Genomic DNA, 21,185 nt, shown 5'->3' with positions numbered 1-21,185 from the left:
ATATAAGATTGAGATTTGGTTGTCGCAATATTGAGTTATTGGATATTGACTTTTCCAGGTCTTTAAGGCAGCAGGACATTTAAAATATACAATTTTCTGAGCTACCGGGATGAACAGTGAGTAATTCTACTTGTTTGTCCAACACATATGCATTTAAACCTGAATAAAGAGTGGGCTCAGTTAGTATAACAGAGATTATCATGAAGTTTATTTCCATCAATGTCTTTATGTCACTTTCCAGGGTCATCATACTGCCTTGAAAAGTTGTTTTCTTGACATATTTCCTCTTGTCTCTTTGCATCTAGCCGCCCACTTTTCATTGTATGTGTTTTGCTCAGCGAGCATGAAAATTGCCCTATTTAATGACGCCCTCCCATGTTTCTCAAGATGCAACGCCTCCTGAATCACCGAGTACAAACTCACTGACCCCTCCTCTAAGGGCTGCTAACTCCATAGAAGGTGCTGCTTTAAGTGAACAACACATTTCACTGGTTTATCCTTATTGTACTGGACATTGTTATAATATTAGTGCCTGCAGGGCATAAGTAATTGTTTGTCCAGTCCTAAAAAAGAGCAGCATTGTGTGTGTGTGTGTGTGTGTGACATATATCAGTCACTTTAATGCCAATGCTGACCTATATATGAAGGCCTGGGTCATAGGAGGGGAAGGCAGCCACAACATAGGGCTGAGATCCAGTCTAATAACCCTTAGTGTAGCATCCGGTGACACGACATGCGTCAGGCTGAGGCACACACAGATATCCAAAGGGAGACGGGATTTATATGGTACTTTGGCATATTCTCTGACCTGAAACATTTGTGTGTTTTTGCTGCGTTTATTGATGTGTAATTCAGCCCATGCCTGTCAAGATGAAGCATGAAAAACCCCCAGACGTGCATGCATAAACTTACTGAACACTCCCCATCCTCTCTTGACTCCATAACATCTATCTCACTCAGTCTTTTTTTTCACATAAATATGAATGAATGAAGAGTTTATTTTTGTGTAATGCCAAACAAGTGGCACATCCCACACAGGATTACAAGACACTGATATAATACAACACAACATGTGTATTACAATACACAATACAGTACATCCAACACTGGATAAACAAACAAAATATATGGTGACATCTTTCACTTTTTTGAGTCAGCACCTTTTCAGTGAAGTCACCAATTACATATGTTCTGTTTTCAAATAGCCAAGCTAACATATCTTTGTCCCACATATGATTAACTTATTTTACATCGACTTTCTTGAATAACCTTATCTTCAAATCATGGCAAAACAGACAATACAATATAAACTGAAGTTCATTTTCAATTTCATTGAGCTCACAAAAGTTACAGTCTATCTAACCTGAGCCTGCGCAAATAACTTGCAGGTAGATCCCAAGATCATTCCCAATTGTAAATCAATTCATCCATTTGCTAATTACTTTTGTATGCATGGTGTATTGGACTAGAAAGAGAGTAAAGGACAGAAGAAGATGGTCTTTCTCCCTGATGGGGTGAGGGAAGGATGCAAAATATTCTAGTGTGAGTCCAAAACCTTATTATGTTTGCCTTGATGACTCCTCTGGTGCAGGAATCAATACAGACTGGCTCCAGGGGAGCACAGGGCCCACTACAGGAAGCGGATATCTCCAAACTATCCATCCATTATGGATGAGTGTGTAAGGATGGAAAATAAGAGTAGATATAGAAAAGGAAGACAAGGCTAGAAGAGAGGTATAAGAGGGAAGAGAGGGGGTAGTAGTGAGGATGGGAGGAAGGAGAGTTCATCCACAAGTAGGGTAAACAGGTGGAGCAGGGAGAGAGGAGAGGAGGGAAGAGGAGAGGAAGGTGAAGATTGCAACAGGCCAGCCTTGCAGCTGTTTTTGTTGTAGCTCGGTGTCCTCACTGTGGCTGGCTCCCGCTGCTCCTCCACTGTGGCTGTAATGTTTATTTCCAGCTGAGGGAACCAATGCAGCCTTCACAGCCATCACAACTAAATTGTTTTCCCTCCCTAGCTCCCTCCCTCCCACAGTTTTCCCTCTCCCCCTGCATCTTGCCTGACACTTTTTTTTGTATTACATTTTCCTGTCCTCCTCACGGTAGCATCCTTCACACAGTTACACACAGTATTCTTACTGACTTAGTCATTTCTTGCCCCCCTCTGTGGTTACTTGCCATGCTGTGTGGCCATACCCTGCTATCACTGTCCCTATGCATCCCCAACCCCCTCCTCTCTTTAGCCTCCCCTCTCTTGCTCTCTTTCCTCCTCCTCCACTGTGATGTGAGGTCACAGCTGGGGAGCCCTACGATTTGACAGCTTAATGTTTATGTGAGGAGGGTGCATTTGTGTGTGTGTGTGTGTGTGTGTGTGATGGAGGGAGACTTCTGTGCCACTGGGTGCCTGTGATAGACAGGGCAGGATGCCATGACAGCCGTTGCTAACCAGCACTAGCGGACTAGCAGTTTATCCTGAGGCATACTGTGGTGGGGAGATATACAGCTGGCTCCACTGCTGCTGCCAACCCGACCGCTTACGGGACTGGAACTGCAGGCGTGTTGTTGGGGTGAGTCCACATGCACCCCCAGAGCTGTGTGCTTGGGAACAGGGGTGGGTGGCAAACTGGGACGGCTGTTTGCTTTGGGTCTGCTGTGCAGTGTTGAGGAGCCAGAGTTGAGAGTATGAGTTTAGAAGTTTGCCAGTCTCTCTTGGGATATTGTAAAGTATGTGCGTGTGTTTGTGTATGTGTGTATGCAGTGTTTGGTGTGTGTGTTTTATTGCAAAGCTCAACTCTGCTGGCTCTGTGGTTTCGTCCTCTGCAGAGGGAACAGCTCATTATCTGCTTCTCAGAATGAATACCTCAACACTGCAGTGCTGCACTGAAAGAATAGATCCATTGAAGCAGCACATGTGTGCACTTGTTTGTGTGTGTGTGTGTGTGTGTGTGTAGGTAGTCATTGTACATATATCCCTATTTGCAGTTTCTTCTAAGGAAAGGGGTGTTGGTTTGTTAAAGCTGTCATGTTATATCCTCTGTTTGTTATGCGTGTGCAGCTTGCATCATGAAAGTGTTGTCATGTTTACATTTTTCATACTTGAGGCATTACTTGCACATGGTTGATCCAGCAAGGAGGACATTAATGAAATATGAATTGCTTATTTCTTTCTGTTTCTTTTGTATATTGCGTCAGTATAGTTGTTTCACATGTACAGTGTGTGTGTTATTCACATCTCTGAGGCATTTTATCCTATATGGCCGGTGTAGCCTATCAGAGCAAATCGTAGTGTAGCTCTGTCATCAAATATGCTGTGATAATGTTGTGCCCTATATGTGCATTGCTCATCCATGTATGTTGCTTTTGTCGCCCTGAAGTATTTGAAACAGGGTTGTAAATGGTGCTTATGGTGAATGTTTTTCCAGCTCAGAGGCTGCATCAACACTGTAACACCATGCAATGTGAGCCTGTATGACCTATATGTAATGACATTCTCTGCATTATTTCATGTCAGAGTGGGCTTGTACCATCAACAGCAGCACGTGAAGTGCTACCCCACTTACAGAATTCAGTGCCTTTTCTCTTTCTCTGTGCTTTGAGGAATTGTAGTGAGAGTCAATCCCGCATGTGCAAATGATCAATGGGTTATGCTAGTAGATGGATCATTTTCAAGCAAATGAGCAAACTGAGTATAGAATAAATGACTTTGGAACAATGGACTGAAGATGTAAATAGCCCAAGGTAAAATGGCTTTGGCTTGGATTCTCACCACGTTTATTAATTTCCTGATAAACAATTTTCTCAATCAGCTTGATACTATGAATAATGAGGTTGTACCTGATCTCTAGGTTCTCTGCAAACCGTTCTGGTTATTTCACACGACTGATTGAGTAGTTGTGCTTATTTTCTTCTGTGCCCTTACCACTGGATTGAAGTGGGCAATGCTTTGTCGGAAAACATAATATTACTTATGAAGAAATTTGCAACATTTGAATGAGTTTCTGACTATTGAACTAGTCACAAAGATATTTTATTTATTTATTTTATTTTTTACTGTAATTCCTACCTTAACTGTAAATGATCAAATCATGACTCTCAAATGTGAAAGAAAAACACATAACGCAACGCTGGAAAAATATTTTTTATTTTGAATATCAGGGCATTTCCTATCACATAATCAAAGTAGTCCAATTGTGCTTTCTTCCTTACCTCAGCTGATTGACAAAACAAGCCCTCATAATGAAAGCTGAATGCCTTCATTCACTCAAACCTTTCAGCATCACTCATATTAACATGTACACAAAAGCTCTTTTGGGGCAGGTTGGGTCTGATTAGGCTCTTCTCCTAAGTCACAGGTTGGCCAACTCGTTCTGCTTCAATTCTCCTTAACCGACTCATTGAACGGCAATAAAAAAGCTTTTTGCAAAGGTCTCAGATCTGGGCAATCAGGGGCCATTTACTTTGGCTCAAACTCAAGCCTTTTGAGAGACCATCTCTCCTATTATCAATCAATTATAAACAGCAGCAGTAAAGCCCTATTAGCATAATTCAAAACAAGTTAATTTATGCACGTGCGCGTGTGAATACATTCAGATTCACTGACCTGTTCTTAACCTGGAGAACATGACGTGACAGAGTGATGGATGGAGTTAATGTCTCACACACATTGCTACTCACTCTCCGACACTTACACATCAACATGCACCAATTCTGAGCTAAAGGAACACAAGAGGGTGTTTATGAGTATGAAAGCAGTTAAATACGGTCAACCGCTGTATGTTCGAGGCAAGGAACAATCAATGTAAGAAGGCAGATGAAAAGATGGATTGTACCCCCCCCCCATGAATGTTCTAAGAAAAGGCTTTAAAAGAGCCATGAACAGAGCCATTGAATATGTACGGTATTTCTGTTCTTCCTTTCACGCATTCTGGCACCGCTTTATAATACTGGCATGCAACATCCCGTCAAATGTCATCATAGGGTGTAGAAAACCATGGTATTTCAGACAGTAATAAGACTGAATAGAATACGATGTACTAATTAGATGCACAATCACTCAGCTGTTGATCATAATTTGCTAGTCATTTGCTCAATAAATAATTGGATGATTTTCTAATTTCACTGCTTATGATCACTAATTTGATACATTAAAGCCAAGTTGACCAAGGAAAACTCTTCAAGTGTCAAATGCATTATTGGATTATTTCCCTGTTTATGCTTTTTTTTTCAATTTTACATATGAAAAAATCTTCATACTTGTTTATTTAGTTAACCTTCAGTGCATCCTCAAAACAAATCACACTCAGCCTCCTTCATCACATTTATGGTACCTTAGTATGGTACTACAGATCTCTGTAACATAGACAGAAACGAGGAAATGATCCTCTTTCATTTGTGTCACCGGTGGGATTGTGCTGAGTCATAAGTCTTGGGTAAATCGCGTTTGGAAGAAAAAAAAAGCCAGAGCAAAGAAGCTACCCAGACACAAGCCTTACACTCTGCCACTGAACTCTGAGCCCTGCTACACATGTCTAAAGCTTCTGGGAGATTTGCATTGCTTTTGATTAGCCAAGCTGCTCATGATTTATGAATAGTAGTGAAGTGCTCGCTAAAAGGAAGTAATGTTACTTCCTAGCTCCTACTTATTATCACTATTCTCCTGACTTTTTTTTGGTGTCCTGTCCGGTCGATCTTAATGGGAAGCCATTAGATTGGATTTGGTCTTATGCATCATCTTCAGGTCTCTTCACCTGATCCATTAGTTTTAAAGACATGCAGGTTAAGTGCATACATTTGTTTGTTCCACATTTCATTGGGGGTACATTTTAGTACAAGTGCAATGACATTATCTGCTTTCAGCATTGAAACACAGTGCTCTCACCACTTGCTCTTCTCAATCCTTTTACATTTGTTGTAATCATGTGAATGACCCACAGAGTTGATGTTACTTACAGCCTTTTAATACTGGAGGATCTTATTTTTACAATATTTTCAATTTTTTCAGTCCTGATTTGGCAGTCCCTGACGTAATTGAAGGCCATAGGGGGAAGCAAGAACATCTGGAAATAAATTCCCCATTAAGAATATTGGAAATAGGGATTCTGGAATGATTGGGAACCTCCATGAAATCCAATAATTTCACTCAATGTATTACTCTGTGTTTTGTTGTCCCAGCACAAAGGCTTTTTTTGTTTATTCTTAAGCCTGATAACACAATTTATCATGTTATCACATCTGTCTGGCTGGGGCCCAGGCATTACTTAATCATGTGCTAAGGATGCTGCTGTATGTGGTAATGCATACACAAAGCTTACTGGAACTCAAACAAATTTGTAGTGTATAGTGACCTCTCCTAAATCCCTGTAACCCAAAATGCACTTTGGGAGAATTTGTCTAATGGTGTCTGCCTTCTGTCCCCAGAGCAGACACCACTTAAACCTCATGTTACCACACAGGCTGAGGATAAATCTCACAACAACTGGGAGCAGATGAATAATATATAATTATTTTGTTGTTTTCCCATGAGTAGCTCCAGTGCCCAGGTTTGGGTTTCTTCTATACTTTAGTAGTGTAAAAGAAAGACTGTCTCAAACTTTTCTTTGACATTTCTTCACTACACTGTTTTGCTATGTATTGCCTCTTGCACCGACACCCAAGTAAGAGTGCCATAAACTATATATACGGTATGGCTTGTATATAATCATCTGCAATTCTGCATACTTTTGGCACAGTTATAAATATTTTCCACAGATATAATACAACTACTTTAGTTATGGATTTTGAACATTTGTTTGTGTCTCGCAACTGAACATAACTTATAAGCGTTTTCCCTCTTTACAACTGTTTCTGAAGTAAGGTCATGAGGGAAGTCATAGTGATACGATAGGTCATCTTGCCTTGTTTTACATTTGAATGGTTGGGTGGCTTCAGTTTTCCTTTATGTGATGAATTTAACTTTCAAGTATGCTAACTCATTAATAAAACTAGGAAGTAAAAGTAGACTTAATCCTTCCTCTGTTCAAGAGGAGGAGGTGGATAAGCTTCAAAGAAGAGCTCAATTTTTTTGCGAGCTTTCTTTAGTAAGATAAATAGAATAGGGGAAGCGAAATACAAAACACTTTTGAAAATGATCTTTAGAATTTTCCTTTTGAATGGGGGAATTATATGATAAGTATATATTATATCATAAGTATCTCAGTCCTCAATTCATATCAAAGCAACAGAACTGCATGTCTTATCGTCAATTTGTTTTGTTTTTCTTGGCCTTTTAAGCCCCTTATCTATAGTATATATCATACCTTTTCCTGGAAAAGATATCTGCTTTCTCTGCCACAGTAATAGGGATGATTATGACAGTGGTGATGGTACATCTGGCCCACTGCCAGGATAAAGATGAGAGTTGGAATGGTGTTGTAAATTTTTTTGCGTCTGTGTTCATGTTGTGTTTTTTTTTTCTTCCTGGTGTGTGTGTGTGTGTGTGTGTGTGTGTGTGTGTGTGTGTCTGTGTCAGTATCAGTTTGTATGGTGGTGGGCTTAAAAGATTAAACCCCAGCCTGGTCGCAGTGACGGTGGAGAGAGGACCCCTCGGTGGAGCGCTGTCACTGCGGGGAGGCTCCTTCATTGGTATCCCCATTTGCATGGCTCCCCTGTCCTGCTCGGGGGAATTAGCCTTTTCTTTTTGTCCCCCGTCGTTCCCTCCCTCCTCTTTTGCACCTCAGAGACAGTGTTTCCATCCAGCAGCACTGTGTTCCGTCTCTAAAGGCAGACAATGGAGCGCAGTATTTAGGACACTTGGCAGGGTAGGCATGTTGGATGGGGGGGATAGGATAGGGACACGGGCTGCTAAGTAGCTCATCTTGTCACATAGCCACCGGCATGATAACTCTCCACACGGCAAGGTAAGCACTGAGCACTTCTCTATGCACTGATTGTTTTAACTCTCTTTCAAAGCTTTGAGTGCTGATAGAATAGGCAACCTCCTCTCCACTTCTCTCGACCATGCAATTAAGCAGGATGGCTTTGGCTAATACCATGGTCACATTTCAACATCCAGTTTGTAAAAAGTTAATCTTGTGTCCTTATGTTTGAATCACACCCTCTAATCCAATAAGGGGATGAATGGGAGTTGTGGGGAGGACTCGACTTAATTTAATCTTTCCATTGTTTGCCATTGATTGTTGCTAGCTACCCAATGCAGAGTAAATACACTGCATTCAGACCTTCCCCTCTGAGACTTTTCTTTGTGCGATCTGAAGGTATTGATTGATCGTGTGCTCCGTAAACTTCAGGAAGCGCCAATTGCAATATATGAACTCTCCTTCCTTATCTGTACAGCTTTGCTACTGAGTGGAAGCAGCACTGTGTCACTCAATAATTACTATTTACTGCAGAGCAAGTGTGAGGCCATCAGTGAAAGTGTGGCCTCTCTCGCCTATAGAAAACCTCTCAGCCAATATCTTTATGGGACAGATGTGGCGCGAGGTAATTAAGCAGAGCACTATTTTTCCAGTGCTTTGCCTATTTGGCACAATTTATCATCCATGATTTGACAGACCTTCCATACTGGGAAGCGCATATAGCATTTTAAATCAGGGGTCTTTTCTGTTGAGTTTTATCCTACCATAGAGCATATCACACTCTTCAATGGCTTTATTTTTTTTTAACTGCAAGCAATAATTGACTCAACATAAAAACAAACTGCAAACCGATATTATGTAGTGACAGGTATTTCAGTTTTTATGAAAATGTCAATGGTAACAAACAGGTTTCGGTCAGAAAAAGACACTCTTCTCTAGTTACTTACTTATCTGCTCCAAGATATAGTCCTTTTGGAGTAGTATATTTGATTTCCTTTCAAACATTATAAATCCTATATTATGGATGTGGCTCTCATTTAATACCATATTGCGATCATTGTTGTCTTATCCCCCAGAAATATTTACTGAGATCCTGGAAGGGTAAGGAAGTGCATAGCAATAAGATTGCAGGTCTGTTCATCAGAATGGAGACAGAAAGACTAAGAACAATCACGTGTTTTAATGTATACGGCAACCAATAGGTACAGCATCAAATGATTTGAGGTTAATGTAATCCATACAGCCGTCCAGCTTCATGGATTGAATGTCTGAATGGCTGGTGTCACTGATATTCAGGTCAGCTGAGGTTGCCTGAGCCTGTGTTGCTCTGGGGGGCATTGTGTTGACTGCAAGGGGTTGGGATAAATAGCTTACATTAGCATGACTGCATCTATTGGGTGAGAGACAGAGGAAAAAAAGGGGAGAGAGAAATAAGGAGTGTGACAGTGAACGAGCCATGACTGACTGGACCATTTGCAGCTGGATTACATCATGAAGAATGATACTGCACTTCATACTGAGTTTCTGTTCTCTGGGTTCAGGAGGTGTTGGACAAAAATAACTACAGTCGAAAGAAACTAGCAGTAGAATTCAAATCTCACAGTTGTACCAAAGATGATCAAAACGTATGCTTGCCTTACGTGACAAGTGTCTCTGTTATCCCCTTTTTATTTTCATTTATTGTTTATACAGTAGCCTATATCAATGAGCAATATTTCATTATTGGGCAGTTTCTCATTTGAAAGAACAAGATCAATAGATTTCCAGCTGTCCTGGGGAGAACATAACATGTAAGATTTCTCGAATATTGTCTCCCCGAGATTGCTATAAGGAGAAATTGAAAACTGTATTCTTACTTCAGAAGAAATCAAGATGTTACACTTTGAAAATAAAGTAATTTTTTTTCTTCTTTTAAGTGCCGAACCTGGTCCTGCTTAGCAACAGGGGGGCCAGTGCAGCACAAAGCTTGTAGTGAGCATCTTTCTCTGCAGGTGTTATTGTTTGCGTCTTGGGGTTACTCTTTTATCTGCCGTGAAATGGGCTTGGATAACCTCTGTCTCTATCCTTTATTTAATTGAGTCATTCTGCTGGTCTTCAGGGAGAGATAGACCTGTAGCAAGGTCCAGTCTGATTTTTCCACTCAGATACAATGCAGAGAGGGAATGCATCTTTCAGAGTTGAGGCTGAGGAGACACAAAGGTATTTTCTATGGCACATTTTGGTAATATAAAAAAATCAATGGTTTTGTCATAAATAATTCACCAGTTAGACTAAATGTATTACCCCTGCTGTCTGGTAAAACAACATTGATTCAACATAATGTTCAAAGGGATCACAGCTTGTGTTTCATTCCTGGATTTATGGTTTGTGTACACACAGTATGTAGTCATACGTGGTGGTGTCTGATCTCTTCACAAGTGAAAAGATTTGTGCTGTTGGCTATTTCTTGCTTTCCATTTCTGAGGAAAACATATCAGACTACATTTCCAAAGTTGGCATTTTTAAAAGCTAACCTCGTACACCTTGGCTTTTTCCAACAGGCAGGATATGTTGTAAAGGAAATATCTGACAAAGGAACAGAGTTTCTCTCCAACTGTTCACCCGATCTATTTCACCTTTGCTTGGTGTGTTGCCGGGGACCCATGGGATGGAAGTGCCAAGCGTGAAGTTGTTTGAATCAGCAGTTCTGTAGAAAACTGCAAAAAAAAAGCGAGACATATTTTTTTAAGTTCAATGACCAGACTTCCCAGCTGCCCCAGTGGACCACCATAACAGTAGGAGTTGTTATTCCGTGCAGCTGTGAGGCATGTTTGTGTGCATCATTTCCCTGAATTTGAATCAGAAAGACAGCGACTGTTCTCGGGAAGGCTCGGGATAAACAAAGCTAAAGAGATTGTACAGTAATGCCCCTTAAACCAGACTATGTCACTACCTCTCACAGACTATATCAGGCCCACAGCCTTTGCTTCTTCATCGTAATTTAATCTGGATCAATATTGCCCCTCCTTGTCTGGCTTGTTTTTCCCAGTAGTACTTGGCGATGGCATTAAGTCCTATCTGCTGTGTTGCAAAATGTGGGATTTTTGAATGAGTAGTCATCAGATAATTGTATGCCTATTGGATTTCACATCTCATGCTTCAATATAAGAAGTGCTACACTGCTAGTAATGTTTGCCTACTACTGGTGGAATTCAGACATGACTTGGAGCTGACACATATTCCCTTGTCTATACTGATTAAGACCAATCCAGCGTTAACCCCATCTTGGCTTCCTCTTGCAGGATTATCGCAAATCTGCTGTTGATGACTGATTGTGGTGGTGGTCTTACAGTCATTTTGTGTGTGTGTAAGGAGTCTTAGAGGTAGTATGGGGGTGGGGTTATTGGAGCAACATCTTGTATTTTGAAGTGAACCACTCTGACCCCTCCATAATCATCCTCTCCTCCACCCTACTCCCTTCTTTCTTTCTTTCTCTCTCTCTCTCTCTCTCTCTCTCCTCCCCCACATCAGTGGAGCTGCCCCAGCTGATAAGGGAAGACGTTTCTCTAAAGTTACCCTCTTGATTATGCAGCACACATCAGACCAAGCACTGGAAAAGGAAGGGGGTTTCCCACATTCTCACTAACCCTACTGCGCCCTGAGGGGGTTATGGGGTCATGACTGAAAGCACAAATGACAGTATTGGTCATTGGGGTGCATGCAGAAGTGAAAAATCCCAGAATCTGCCCCCTAGCAGATTCTACTCTATGATGTGTATGATTTTTTTTTAAATAATTTCAGAGTGATAAGGTTGAGTATGTTAAGGGGAGCACACATAGAGAGAAAAATAGATAGAAATTCAGCAAGCAAAGCAAAGCTGGTATAAGGGAGGGGAAAAAACTTCACTGCCACCAAAATCAACCCACAAGCAGTAATAGCACCGGCAAAACGTCCGGGGTGTGATTTATGGGGGAGAAGAAATGGCCTTGTTTGTTGGCGGCTGTCACGTCTGGGCTCTGTGATTTACTGTGATGACTGGAGCGCTCCTCATCACGTGCATTCAGGCTGCTAAGACGGGAGACGGGAGAGGTAGGGAGGAGGCGGCCATTAATACTGATTATGAGAGCATGCTGCCTTTCTGTGTGGTGCTGCTGCTGGTCTGATGGCTTTTTACAGTGTATATCAATTCAGTGACAGTTTGTAATGGGATGGACGGGATATCATTCGCTATGTGGTGTGATGCTGTAATCAGGCTCCCTCTCGACTCCCCCTAAGTGCATCAATTAAGATCATTTATGATTTATGATTTGCGCAAATGATACTTACCGTGGAGATATAGCTGTAAAGTTAAGCAGATGGAGAGTGGGAAACAGTGAGTGAGTTCAAATAAACTTTTGTTTTTGTCGGATTTCCCCAAGATGAAGGCCTTTAATAAAGTAGACCACTGGAGCGCCCATATGTCTTCTTTCCACAACAACAGTGTGGTTCCAGATTAAAATGAATGTGTGCATAGTTACATTACTGGTCACTTAAGGCCCCCCCGCGGACGCACAAACTGCTCTTTTTGAGAGGTGTTGCTAGGATACAGGAGGCTTGCGTAAAGATAAAATCCCCTCTGCATGGCTTTCCCACAGCTGTAAAGCTCCAACATTATGCCTTTAACTTATTGTGTATGTGCTACATTTCATACAGGATGTCTGCCCGTTTTTTTGTGTGTGTGTATGTGTGTTTGTGTGTGTATCAAAGTATTCCAGTGTGTATGTGTAGTCACACACAGTGAATGCAGTTTAGTTTGAGTCATGCAAAGCTGCCATATTACACGGATTCTCTTCTATCATCATAATCCATTGTTTCTCTATTTATTTGGGGAGCGCGCTGAGATCTCAATCCAGCTGTCACACCTCTGTGTCTCCGCCAGCTGACACCTCAGGCTGTGGACAAAGAATCAATAGTGTCTGCCTCATGTCCAATTACACTCTAATCAACACACAGCGGTTCGGCACAACGTGGGAATTGAATGGACCGGTCTGCTAATATTGCACTGATGCTCAGCGCTGTGATACAAGTACATTAATATTTGAAGGTGTTATATTTGGTTGTTGGGTTTTTGACGGTGTTAGCTGAAAGAGTCGTCAAGCCCTGAAAAGGCATTCAAAGTAGAATTGACTGTCTGGCACTGACAACAATCATGGTGCAAATGAGTTTGTTATGTTAATTATTCCATCTTCAGTTCTCAAAATCTGTAAAAGGCTTTGTAAGGAAGCTGACACAATCTAATTTCCCTTAAGGTTCTTTCTATGACCATAATGATTCATTGCATATTTGATTGTGCGAGTCAGCTTTTCATTTTGTAAGTTGTATACCTGCCAATTGGAAAACTAGTAAAATCGGCATCACTTAAATTTAGGATCCTCAATCTCCAAAATGCCATATTGCGGCTCATCCACATTGATTACCTTCTAAAATGTTATTGCTTATTTTTTTTTCTTTTGTCAAAATTGTTCCAAACTCTCTTGTTTTTACAGGTTAGAAATCAAATCAAATCAAATCTGGAATCTGAAATGATATAACAATTACCGGTATCTTCAGTCTTAGCATCATATTTCAGACCTGTGTTATGGTTTTTATATTATTCCAAACACGTGAAATATTTTCAGTTTGATCTGACTTCAAGTTTTTTATTATGAAGAATATGATGACAATGCATTAAGGAATGCCAATCAATGTTTTGCTCTTGTGTCTGTCAGCTCTCTGCATTGAATGAAACAGCTGTTGCCATTCAGCTTGTGTTACTGGTCTTGAGGCTGAGTGTTTGTGGCTCCTGGTGGGGGCATATTAACATCTTGTGGGGCAGTGAGTGAGTTGGTAGCGAGATGGCCGCTCAGCTAAACCCATGTTAAGGCTTTTCTTCTGGTTACTGTTGCAGTGTCAATCATCAGGCATCAACATATCAAGGGGGTTAGTGCCTCGGAGGCTGACAGGAAGCAGAGACACAGTAAAGAAGATGCTGCGGCACCCACTGACTGCTCTCCGGGAAACTTGTCATGTGCTATGTATGACACAGGTTGATTCTAACACATTACATACACAGCAAGGCTGCAATGAGAGGCCAGTGCCTCCTATAATGGGCATTGTGATAATCATAGTGCAAGATTAGGCTATGGACAGAAACATTATTTAAGTCTATCCTAACTAAAATACAGCTCAATGTTCAACAGGTAGGCGGCCCCTTTTGGCACAGACGCTCTGTTTTCATCAATGTTGTGATACATTTGTGAAGAGCAAATGAGGTTTTATAATTTTTTCTCTGAAATTCACAGTAACACCGATTTTCTTGTGTAAAGATTATTCCATGTTTTGACAGTCTCTCTCTCTCTCTCTCTCTCTCTCTCTCTCTCTCTCTCTCTTTCTTTTTTCATTCAGGAGCACCAGGCAGTCCTGCTAATGTTCCATCAGCTTAGCTTCTGGCTGTAACCCCATCAGGTGGTCCTCTCTTCAACATCATGCTGCGCCTCACCCTGCTCCTGCACCTCCTGGTCCTCTTGCTCTGCCCTGCAGGTCAGTACAACATTCAGCTCAGAGGGAAATGGCTAAATGATATAGTGTGTTTCAAGACACATCTTTATCACAGTGGTCGCGTGTTCAAATCCCGTGGACCTTTACTGCACGTCATCCCCCCTCTCTCTCCCTGTCTCCCCATTTCCACTCTGTTCCTCTACATACCATCAAATGAAACTTGAAAATGCCAAAAGATAATCTTTAAAAAAAAGAGAAAAACGTCACATCTTCAAATATACACTTTTCATTTAGCCTTTTTGAATGTGACAATCTACGTTATATAGAACAATTGATCGTGTTATAACCCAATAGTCATTACATCGCTAAGCTTGGGCTACAGTATAAAAACCAATAACACAATTTAAAAGAATAAAATACAAAGTAGGTGTTTGTCTTCTCAAAAATTGCCCGTGAGCAACACTCACATTCACTAAAGGACTTTATTTGACTACATTTACTGTAACTTGACTCTGTTTCACTTGTATGTCCTTCGTCTTTCAAGTATCACCCTCTATTACGGCCGTAGTGGGGCCTTTTGGTGGTTGTGTTTTCTGCTCTCTAGTTGCAGAAGATGAATATGACACCTACAAACTGTCAGAGCAATATAGCAAAAATACAATCATATAGCATCTACAGACATAACAGATGTACACCTTGATTTGTGGCTCCAACTACAAAGCCTGAGAATCACTCAGGTGGCAGGCAGCTTGGATAGAAGCACACGCCAACACTTTGTTGTCAGAATGAATGTGGTACAAGAGACAGGAGGTGTTAACAAGCTGCTAACTGTCAGCTTTGATTATGATGGTAAATATATAATAATAATCAAACTGACAGTGATGGGGTTTTTTCATTGACTACATTGTGTTATAAAGTCAGGTTTAAATGGAAACTAATTAGATCCAAGATACACTCAAGTTATCATCAACATGCTGAAGCCAGTACTGGTATATCAAAAACACAAATTGTTGACAAAAAAGACATGTTAATCTACAAAGTTTAGGTATATATATCTTAGTCAGCCAGTCTGTGCCTTGGAGGGCTGAGACTAGAATGTGCAGGGTTTCATGCCCTTTTTTTTGTCATACTGCTGTGCAATCGGCTGTATCGGAAACAAAGCAAAGTGGTCAGAGAACAGAAGGGCTGAACATGACTCATCTCATGTCTGTGTTAGCACAGCTCTTTTGGACTATAGTTTTCATTTCAGATTTGATTTCATGAAACAAAAAAAGTTGGAAACTTGGATTGGGAATGCCCTTGGCTTTATACGTATAACATCGTTCTCAAACAGACTTTCTTCATGTCTAAATGGTAGGGCATTTGTATTACTATAGAGGTCACCGAATGTTTTTGCAGCACTACAGATAACCCTCAGCATATCTTCTTGTTGGAATGGGCAGAACAACAGAGCATACATGGTTGCCCTGCACACATAAACTATGTGCTGTATGGCTGCTCTAACAGCAGGCAACCAATGGAATCATGTTGTTATTGTGGAAAGAGAACATTGGCTTGACATTTTTGTTTTGCCCCAAAAAGAATAAAGTTTGATGCCATGACAGCAGAGCATTTGTGAGTGAGTGTGTGTGTGTGTGTGTTTGCGTGTGCGTGTGTGTTTTCTATGGCTCCCCTGTCCCATATACCAAAACATACAGTATAAGAGTGCATCAGAATTTAACAGTACATATTATCGTTCATTGATCATCAGGCTGTTACGACTGCTTTCTCCCACCTGTACATGTACATCGCTGACCCCTTTTAGTATAACATCAGAGACTTTCTCCAACTGCACTCACTCAAGGCCAACCACAACAAAAAGTCTGGAGTTTTATTTTGAGATTCCACAGAGATGGCCTTAAGCCACGGTAAGTCTTTCATTCCAGCCATGTATCACATTCTCTGCAGCAAGAAAAGGATTGTATCAAAGAGACCTGAAACCCTCTGAGGAAACTTTTACAATGATGCAAGATTTGTTTTGATCCATTTTTCCACGCTGTAGGAAGTGAGACGAATACACCTACAGTTTAGGATCACGGGATGCTATTGAACTATGTATACCAGCGGCCATATATTTGCAGCGTAATGTTGATATGGGTTGATGTATTTTCCTTTTAACTGTTACAGATGCATCCATGCACAGGGAGGAGGTACCTGACTTTTATGGAGGTAAGATTGATTTTATTACCAAATAAACATCAAGAAAATCTTCCAGTACTGTTACAAAACATTGATAGAGTTTTCAAATAGACGCTTCTCAGTTTCAGCCCGTGTTGTACCATCAGACAGTCAGCACATACACCCCCACACGCAGTCACACTCCACGCTTTAATTAGATATTTCCATTTATCTCTGATGAATGTTTGCGCAGTGGGCACATCGATTTTGCAAAGCCACACTTTCTGCATCTAATGTAATATACAATCTAGGGTTTCCACCTTACAATCATTAAAAAAACTTTTAAAAATGGTCTTTTATGTGTGCCCAAAGGTGTTTTTTAGAATGTACATACCGTAGTTGAGCTGTAATCAACTTCTGCTCGAAAATATTAATCAAATGTTCTATCAGCGGTGATGAGGTTTCAAGGTCAAGGCTGACCAGGAGACTCACAGAGAATGTTATATAAGCAGAAAGGTCACAGGGGTTGACAGGTGATGTGTCTTCATGTGTTCTGACTAGAGTTCCCATGGGGAATATCTAGCTGCTCACGTAGGCCAAAAGCATACACGTTAATACCTGAAATGTGAAAAAACAGGATTAGTTCCTAGGTTTATACTCAGATAAACATTTGTATGAGGCTGTGGCCTTGGAGTTCAGCAGGCTTTGATTTATAGTCAATTTAGAGTAGTACACCACTAGATGTGTTTGAGCAGAGGAAGGCCAGTGACTTGTGATTACTTTTTGCATTATTTTATTATTATTGCAAGTTAGTTTTTTGTTGTATATTTCAATTTTTAGACTTGAGCATTAATTTTAAAAAAAACAGGCAAAGTTTGTACTCTGTAGCTGTTTTTCTACTAATTTTATGAAATATAATGAAAACCAAAATACCTCAGAAGCAAATGACCACTGCTTTGCCCACTACAGCCCCTGAGGGGATGCAACTACAAATGTATATCTGGCTGTCAGGATCCGTTAAGGCACAGGCACTGACAGACGGCTCCCTTTCTCGTGGTCCACAATAGGACAGGACAAATTAAAATGTATCTGGAGGTCATGTTTCTTTCCACTGTTGCTATTTCTGGATTCATCCTACTTGCAGAAGTACATTAATCCCAATGGGGAAGTCCAACATATTGCACAGTCCTGCGCAGATGAATCGAGTATGGTCATTAGAGCTAGAAACTATATTAGGGCTGCCTGTTTAATGGATGAGACTGAAAAGGAAAAATTATTATGTATGGTAGTGTATTCAAATGGCCAATAGGAATAGTGTTTTTCTGAATTTACAATGTAGGCCTACTGGGTTTTTAAATTATTGATCTCTTCGAATTTGTATCCAACACATGCATCATCACGGATTATCCTTGTGGCAAGAGTTCGATGTAAAAAAAAGATACCACTTTCATATTTGCTGCTTTTCAAATCAAATCAAATCAGTTTTATTTGTATAGCCCAACATCACAAATAGACATTTGCCTTAGTGGGCTTTACATTCCATACAGTACGACACCCTGCCCTTACACCCTTAGCTCGGCTGAGAAAAAACTCCTAGTAAAAACCCTTTATCGGGATTAATGTCACGTATGCTAAACATGGAGTCATAACTAGCAGCAGATTCATTTATCTTATAATAAATACTGGAAATGGGAATACAGCTAACTAACCTGACTCAATGCTAATGTAGCAAAATCATCTCAACCAGCACCTATAGTGCCAAAGGTAACATATTGAATCTCATTTGTTGAATCTGTAAAAACAAACAAATAAATGGAGGATGAGTTGGTGTTCTACTGTGGGATATGTGCCAGACTACTTCTTGGCGGGGCACAGAGATTTTGAGGTTGCTAGGCAACCAGCGAAGACCCGAGTAAGTCACTGTGCCCGGCCAAACTAAAAGGTCCAGAAATAGTTCATATGGATCTTTTCATCAAACACCCTGCTTTTCCCAATGTGTTGTTATTTCTTTAACTCAAGTGTGATAGAAAAAGGTTTATAACATCCTCTTAATCCAAGTGGGATTTTCAAAGGTGCAAACTTTAAATGTAAAAACATCCAACAGAAAGATATGTTACTGTCTCCATTTCCAAAAATACTCTAGATCATTCATTAATAATAAATAGAGGGTTTGTGATTAATAAGAGTACCTTCCTTTTTTCGGCTATGTAGAGCAGGCTGTCACTTTCTGTACTGTCATTGTTAACTACTGTACCTGTAAACCATTTGTGTTTTTCTCTGGGAGGGAAAATAAAGTGGAGACAGACTGTCAGCGAGGGGTAAATTGGGAAAAGGAAGGCTTGCTGATTTGTTGCTTAGGAACAAGTCGTGATGACGCTTGCAGGTTGATTTGTTGATGGATCTCCGGCGCGGAGAAGAGGAATGTTTTTCTGGTGCTCCAACTACTCTCTATATTTATTTTTCTCCCATTTATTCTCTTATTTTTATTCTCCACGAAGCATTGACCTCAGGTGACTTTTTACAGCCAGTGTGCCTGTATGGAGTGTCGCCTTCTGACATTATCACCACTCGTATACAGAAATAACACAGCGTGACGCAGCTAGGACTCTGCTGAATGTTTTTATAATGCATTCTTTAGTCTGATACGCTATAAACAACAGGGTTTAAGGTCAGTCAGTGCTACGAAATGTAATAAAAAAACCTGTAAAGCATCATCATTTTCAGTAATATGTTAAACTTGGCCCTTTGGTAAACATGGTCTAGCTATAAGAGGAGACAGAGCAGATCCCACACTACTCAAAGGTCGGAACATTGTGTAGGAGGGCTTCCAGCTGGGACACACTGTGAACTGCCTATCATTCGGCCTGTAGCAATATAAATGGCCATTATTCCGCTGTTAAAGTTATATTCCACCTGTATCCGTCTCTGCAGTACCAAACATCCTCCTGCAGGCTTGAAATATGGCTGTTAGAAAAGTTTGGAGTTTTCATGACTCGGAAAAAAAAGCATCGAAATGTTAATAGAGAAAATCACTTCTGAGCTTCTCCAGCCATAAGTTCAGCACTTTTCAAACAACGCATATTTCTCCAGGATTTAGATGGATATTCTAATTCTAACTCAATCCTTTGGCAGGAATCTGTTGAACAGCTGGGAGCCATTTGATTCTTAATTTTTTGGGGCATTTTTGGCTTTTATTAGACTATTTTTTGGGGGGAGAGATAGAGACAAAATGGGGTAGAGAGGGGAAGACTGTGCGTAAAAGAAAACTGATTATCTTTGGACAGTGGGTTCAACAAAACAAGACGTTTGAAGACACTTCACATTGAGCTGTAACATTTGCCTAGACAAAACAATGAATCAAGAAAATGATAAATGGAACACTCGATAATTAATAATATAGCTAGCCACATCCAATTTTTTGCTGGACTGAAGACAAATACAATGATTCCAGTTAAGCTCTCGTCATTTTTTTATTTTCAACGCAGAAGACTCTTTTTGTTTCATGATGAATATGTTTGCGGCCTCTGAAAACATTTGGATCCAAATTCGCCTTCTCGTACGTCCTATTTCAATAGCTCTGTTCTGTTGCAGCTGCTAATTGGGGGTATAATTAATAATAACAATGGTTATAATGTTTGACAGCAGTTTTTACAGCACAGCAGGCACCACACTCAGGAAAACACTGACTGTCAATGCCACTCTTGTGCATAATGGTTGGGCTTGCTGTGAAGCAAAATAATGCTTTATTTGCAGTTACAACTAAACAAAACAAAATAGATTTCTACCGCAAGGACAATTTGGTCAGCCACTATGCCTCATTATGTTGCTCAAGGGCTCGTAGGCAAGTATTGCTTAGTGCTTTATGTGCTTCCAGGAAACAATATGTTATCCGTCCCACTTGGACGCTCTCTTGGTCGTGCAAACAAAACTGCTGCAGATGTAGACAAAACACACACAGCTGTGAATAAAGTGAAATTCATCAGCGGAGTTAAGGTCTTTTGGGATTTGGGGCAATTATGAGACTATTTTGATGTGAAGCAGAAACACAGGAAAACATTTATTTAGCGAAATGGGGACTGCAATCCGTGAAAATAGCTTGGAAATGCTGACTAAAGACATTCAAAGTGAATGTTATTGAACAAATTGGACAGATTGCAGTTGTTTCATATTTATATGTTTTACACCATTTCAGGTCCACATCAGGTCAATGTCATGCACCTGAGACTAAACCTAAAACCTTCATGAATAAATTGATGTCATTACGGAAAAAAGATGAGAGGGAAGATAACAGGCCACTAAAATGACCGACTGTACGGTATTTTAAATTCAAATGAGAGTCTGAGGGGTTATCTGCTCTTCAGGAAAATTAACACTGCCCAGAGGAAGGCCCTTTAGAAGATTGCTTCGGACATTGTACGTGTGTGTGTGTGTGTGTGTGTTTCTGTGTAAATGTTCTACTTTTTTGTGTGTTTGTGTATGTGTGTGTGTGGGAGAGGATTTGTCTGAGTATGTAATCACTGGTGTGTTGCGCAGGGCAAATGAGTATATCCACAGTCATGTAATGCTCAAAGAGGACACAGTGTTTCAGGACACAGATTCAGATTCTGTCAACTTTATTTGTACCCGAAGGGGGCAATTCTTGTAGCCTTCCCAGCCATACAGACAGATAATGAATCGATTGAA

General features: G+C 40.5%; 1 protein-coding gene across 3 annotated transcripts in view; it reads left to right on the top strand.

Annotated features, from left to right (window-relative positions):
• The window catches only part of cntn1a (contactin 1a), a 65,199-nt gene that overhangs the window by 15,393 nt on the left and 28,621 nt on the right, over positions 1–21,185 (top strand). For 2 of the 3 annotated variants that reach the window (XM_080027090.1, XM_080027092.1), the window contains exons 2-3: positions 14,253–14,387; positions 16,512–16,553. In XM_080027090.1, coding sequence (XP_079883216.1) covers positions 14,333–14,387; positions 16,512–16,553 — 97 coding nt within the window. In that variant the 5' untranslated portion in view covers positions 14,253–14,332. Of the gene's footprint in view, positions 1–2,451; positions 2,565–14,252; positions 14,388–16,511; positions 16,554–21,185 lie in introns of those variants that run through there. The other variant, XM_080027091.1, reaches the window with a different exon arrangement.

The sequence above is a fragment of the Ammodytes marinus genome (genome assembly GCF_949987685.1).
Source record: "Ammodytes marinus genome assembly, chromosome: 5".
In the NCBI taxonomy this organism is placed as follows: domain Eukaryota; kingdom Metazoa; phylum Chordata; class Actinopteri; order Uranoscopiformes; family Ammodytidae; genus Ammodytes; species Ammodytes marinus.
Note: the sequence above shows the minus strand (reverse complement) of the source record. Positions and strands in the feature narration are given on the sequence as shown.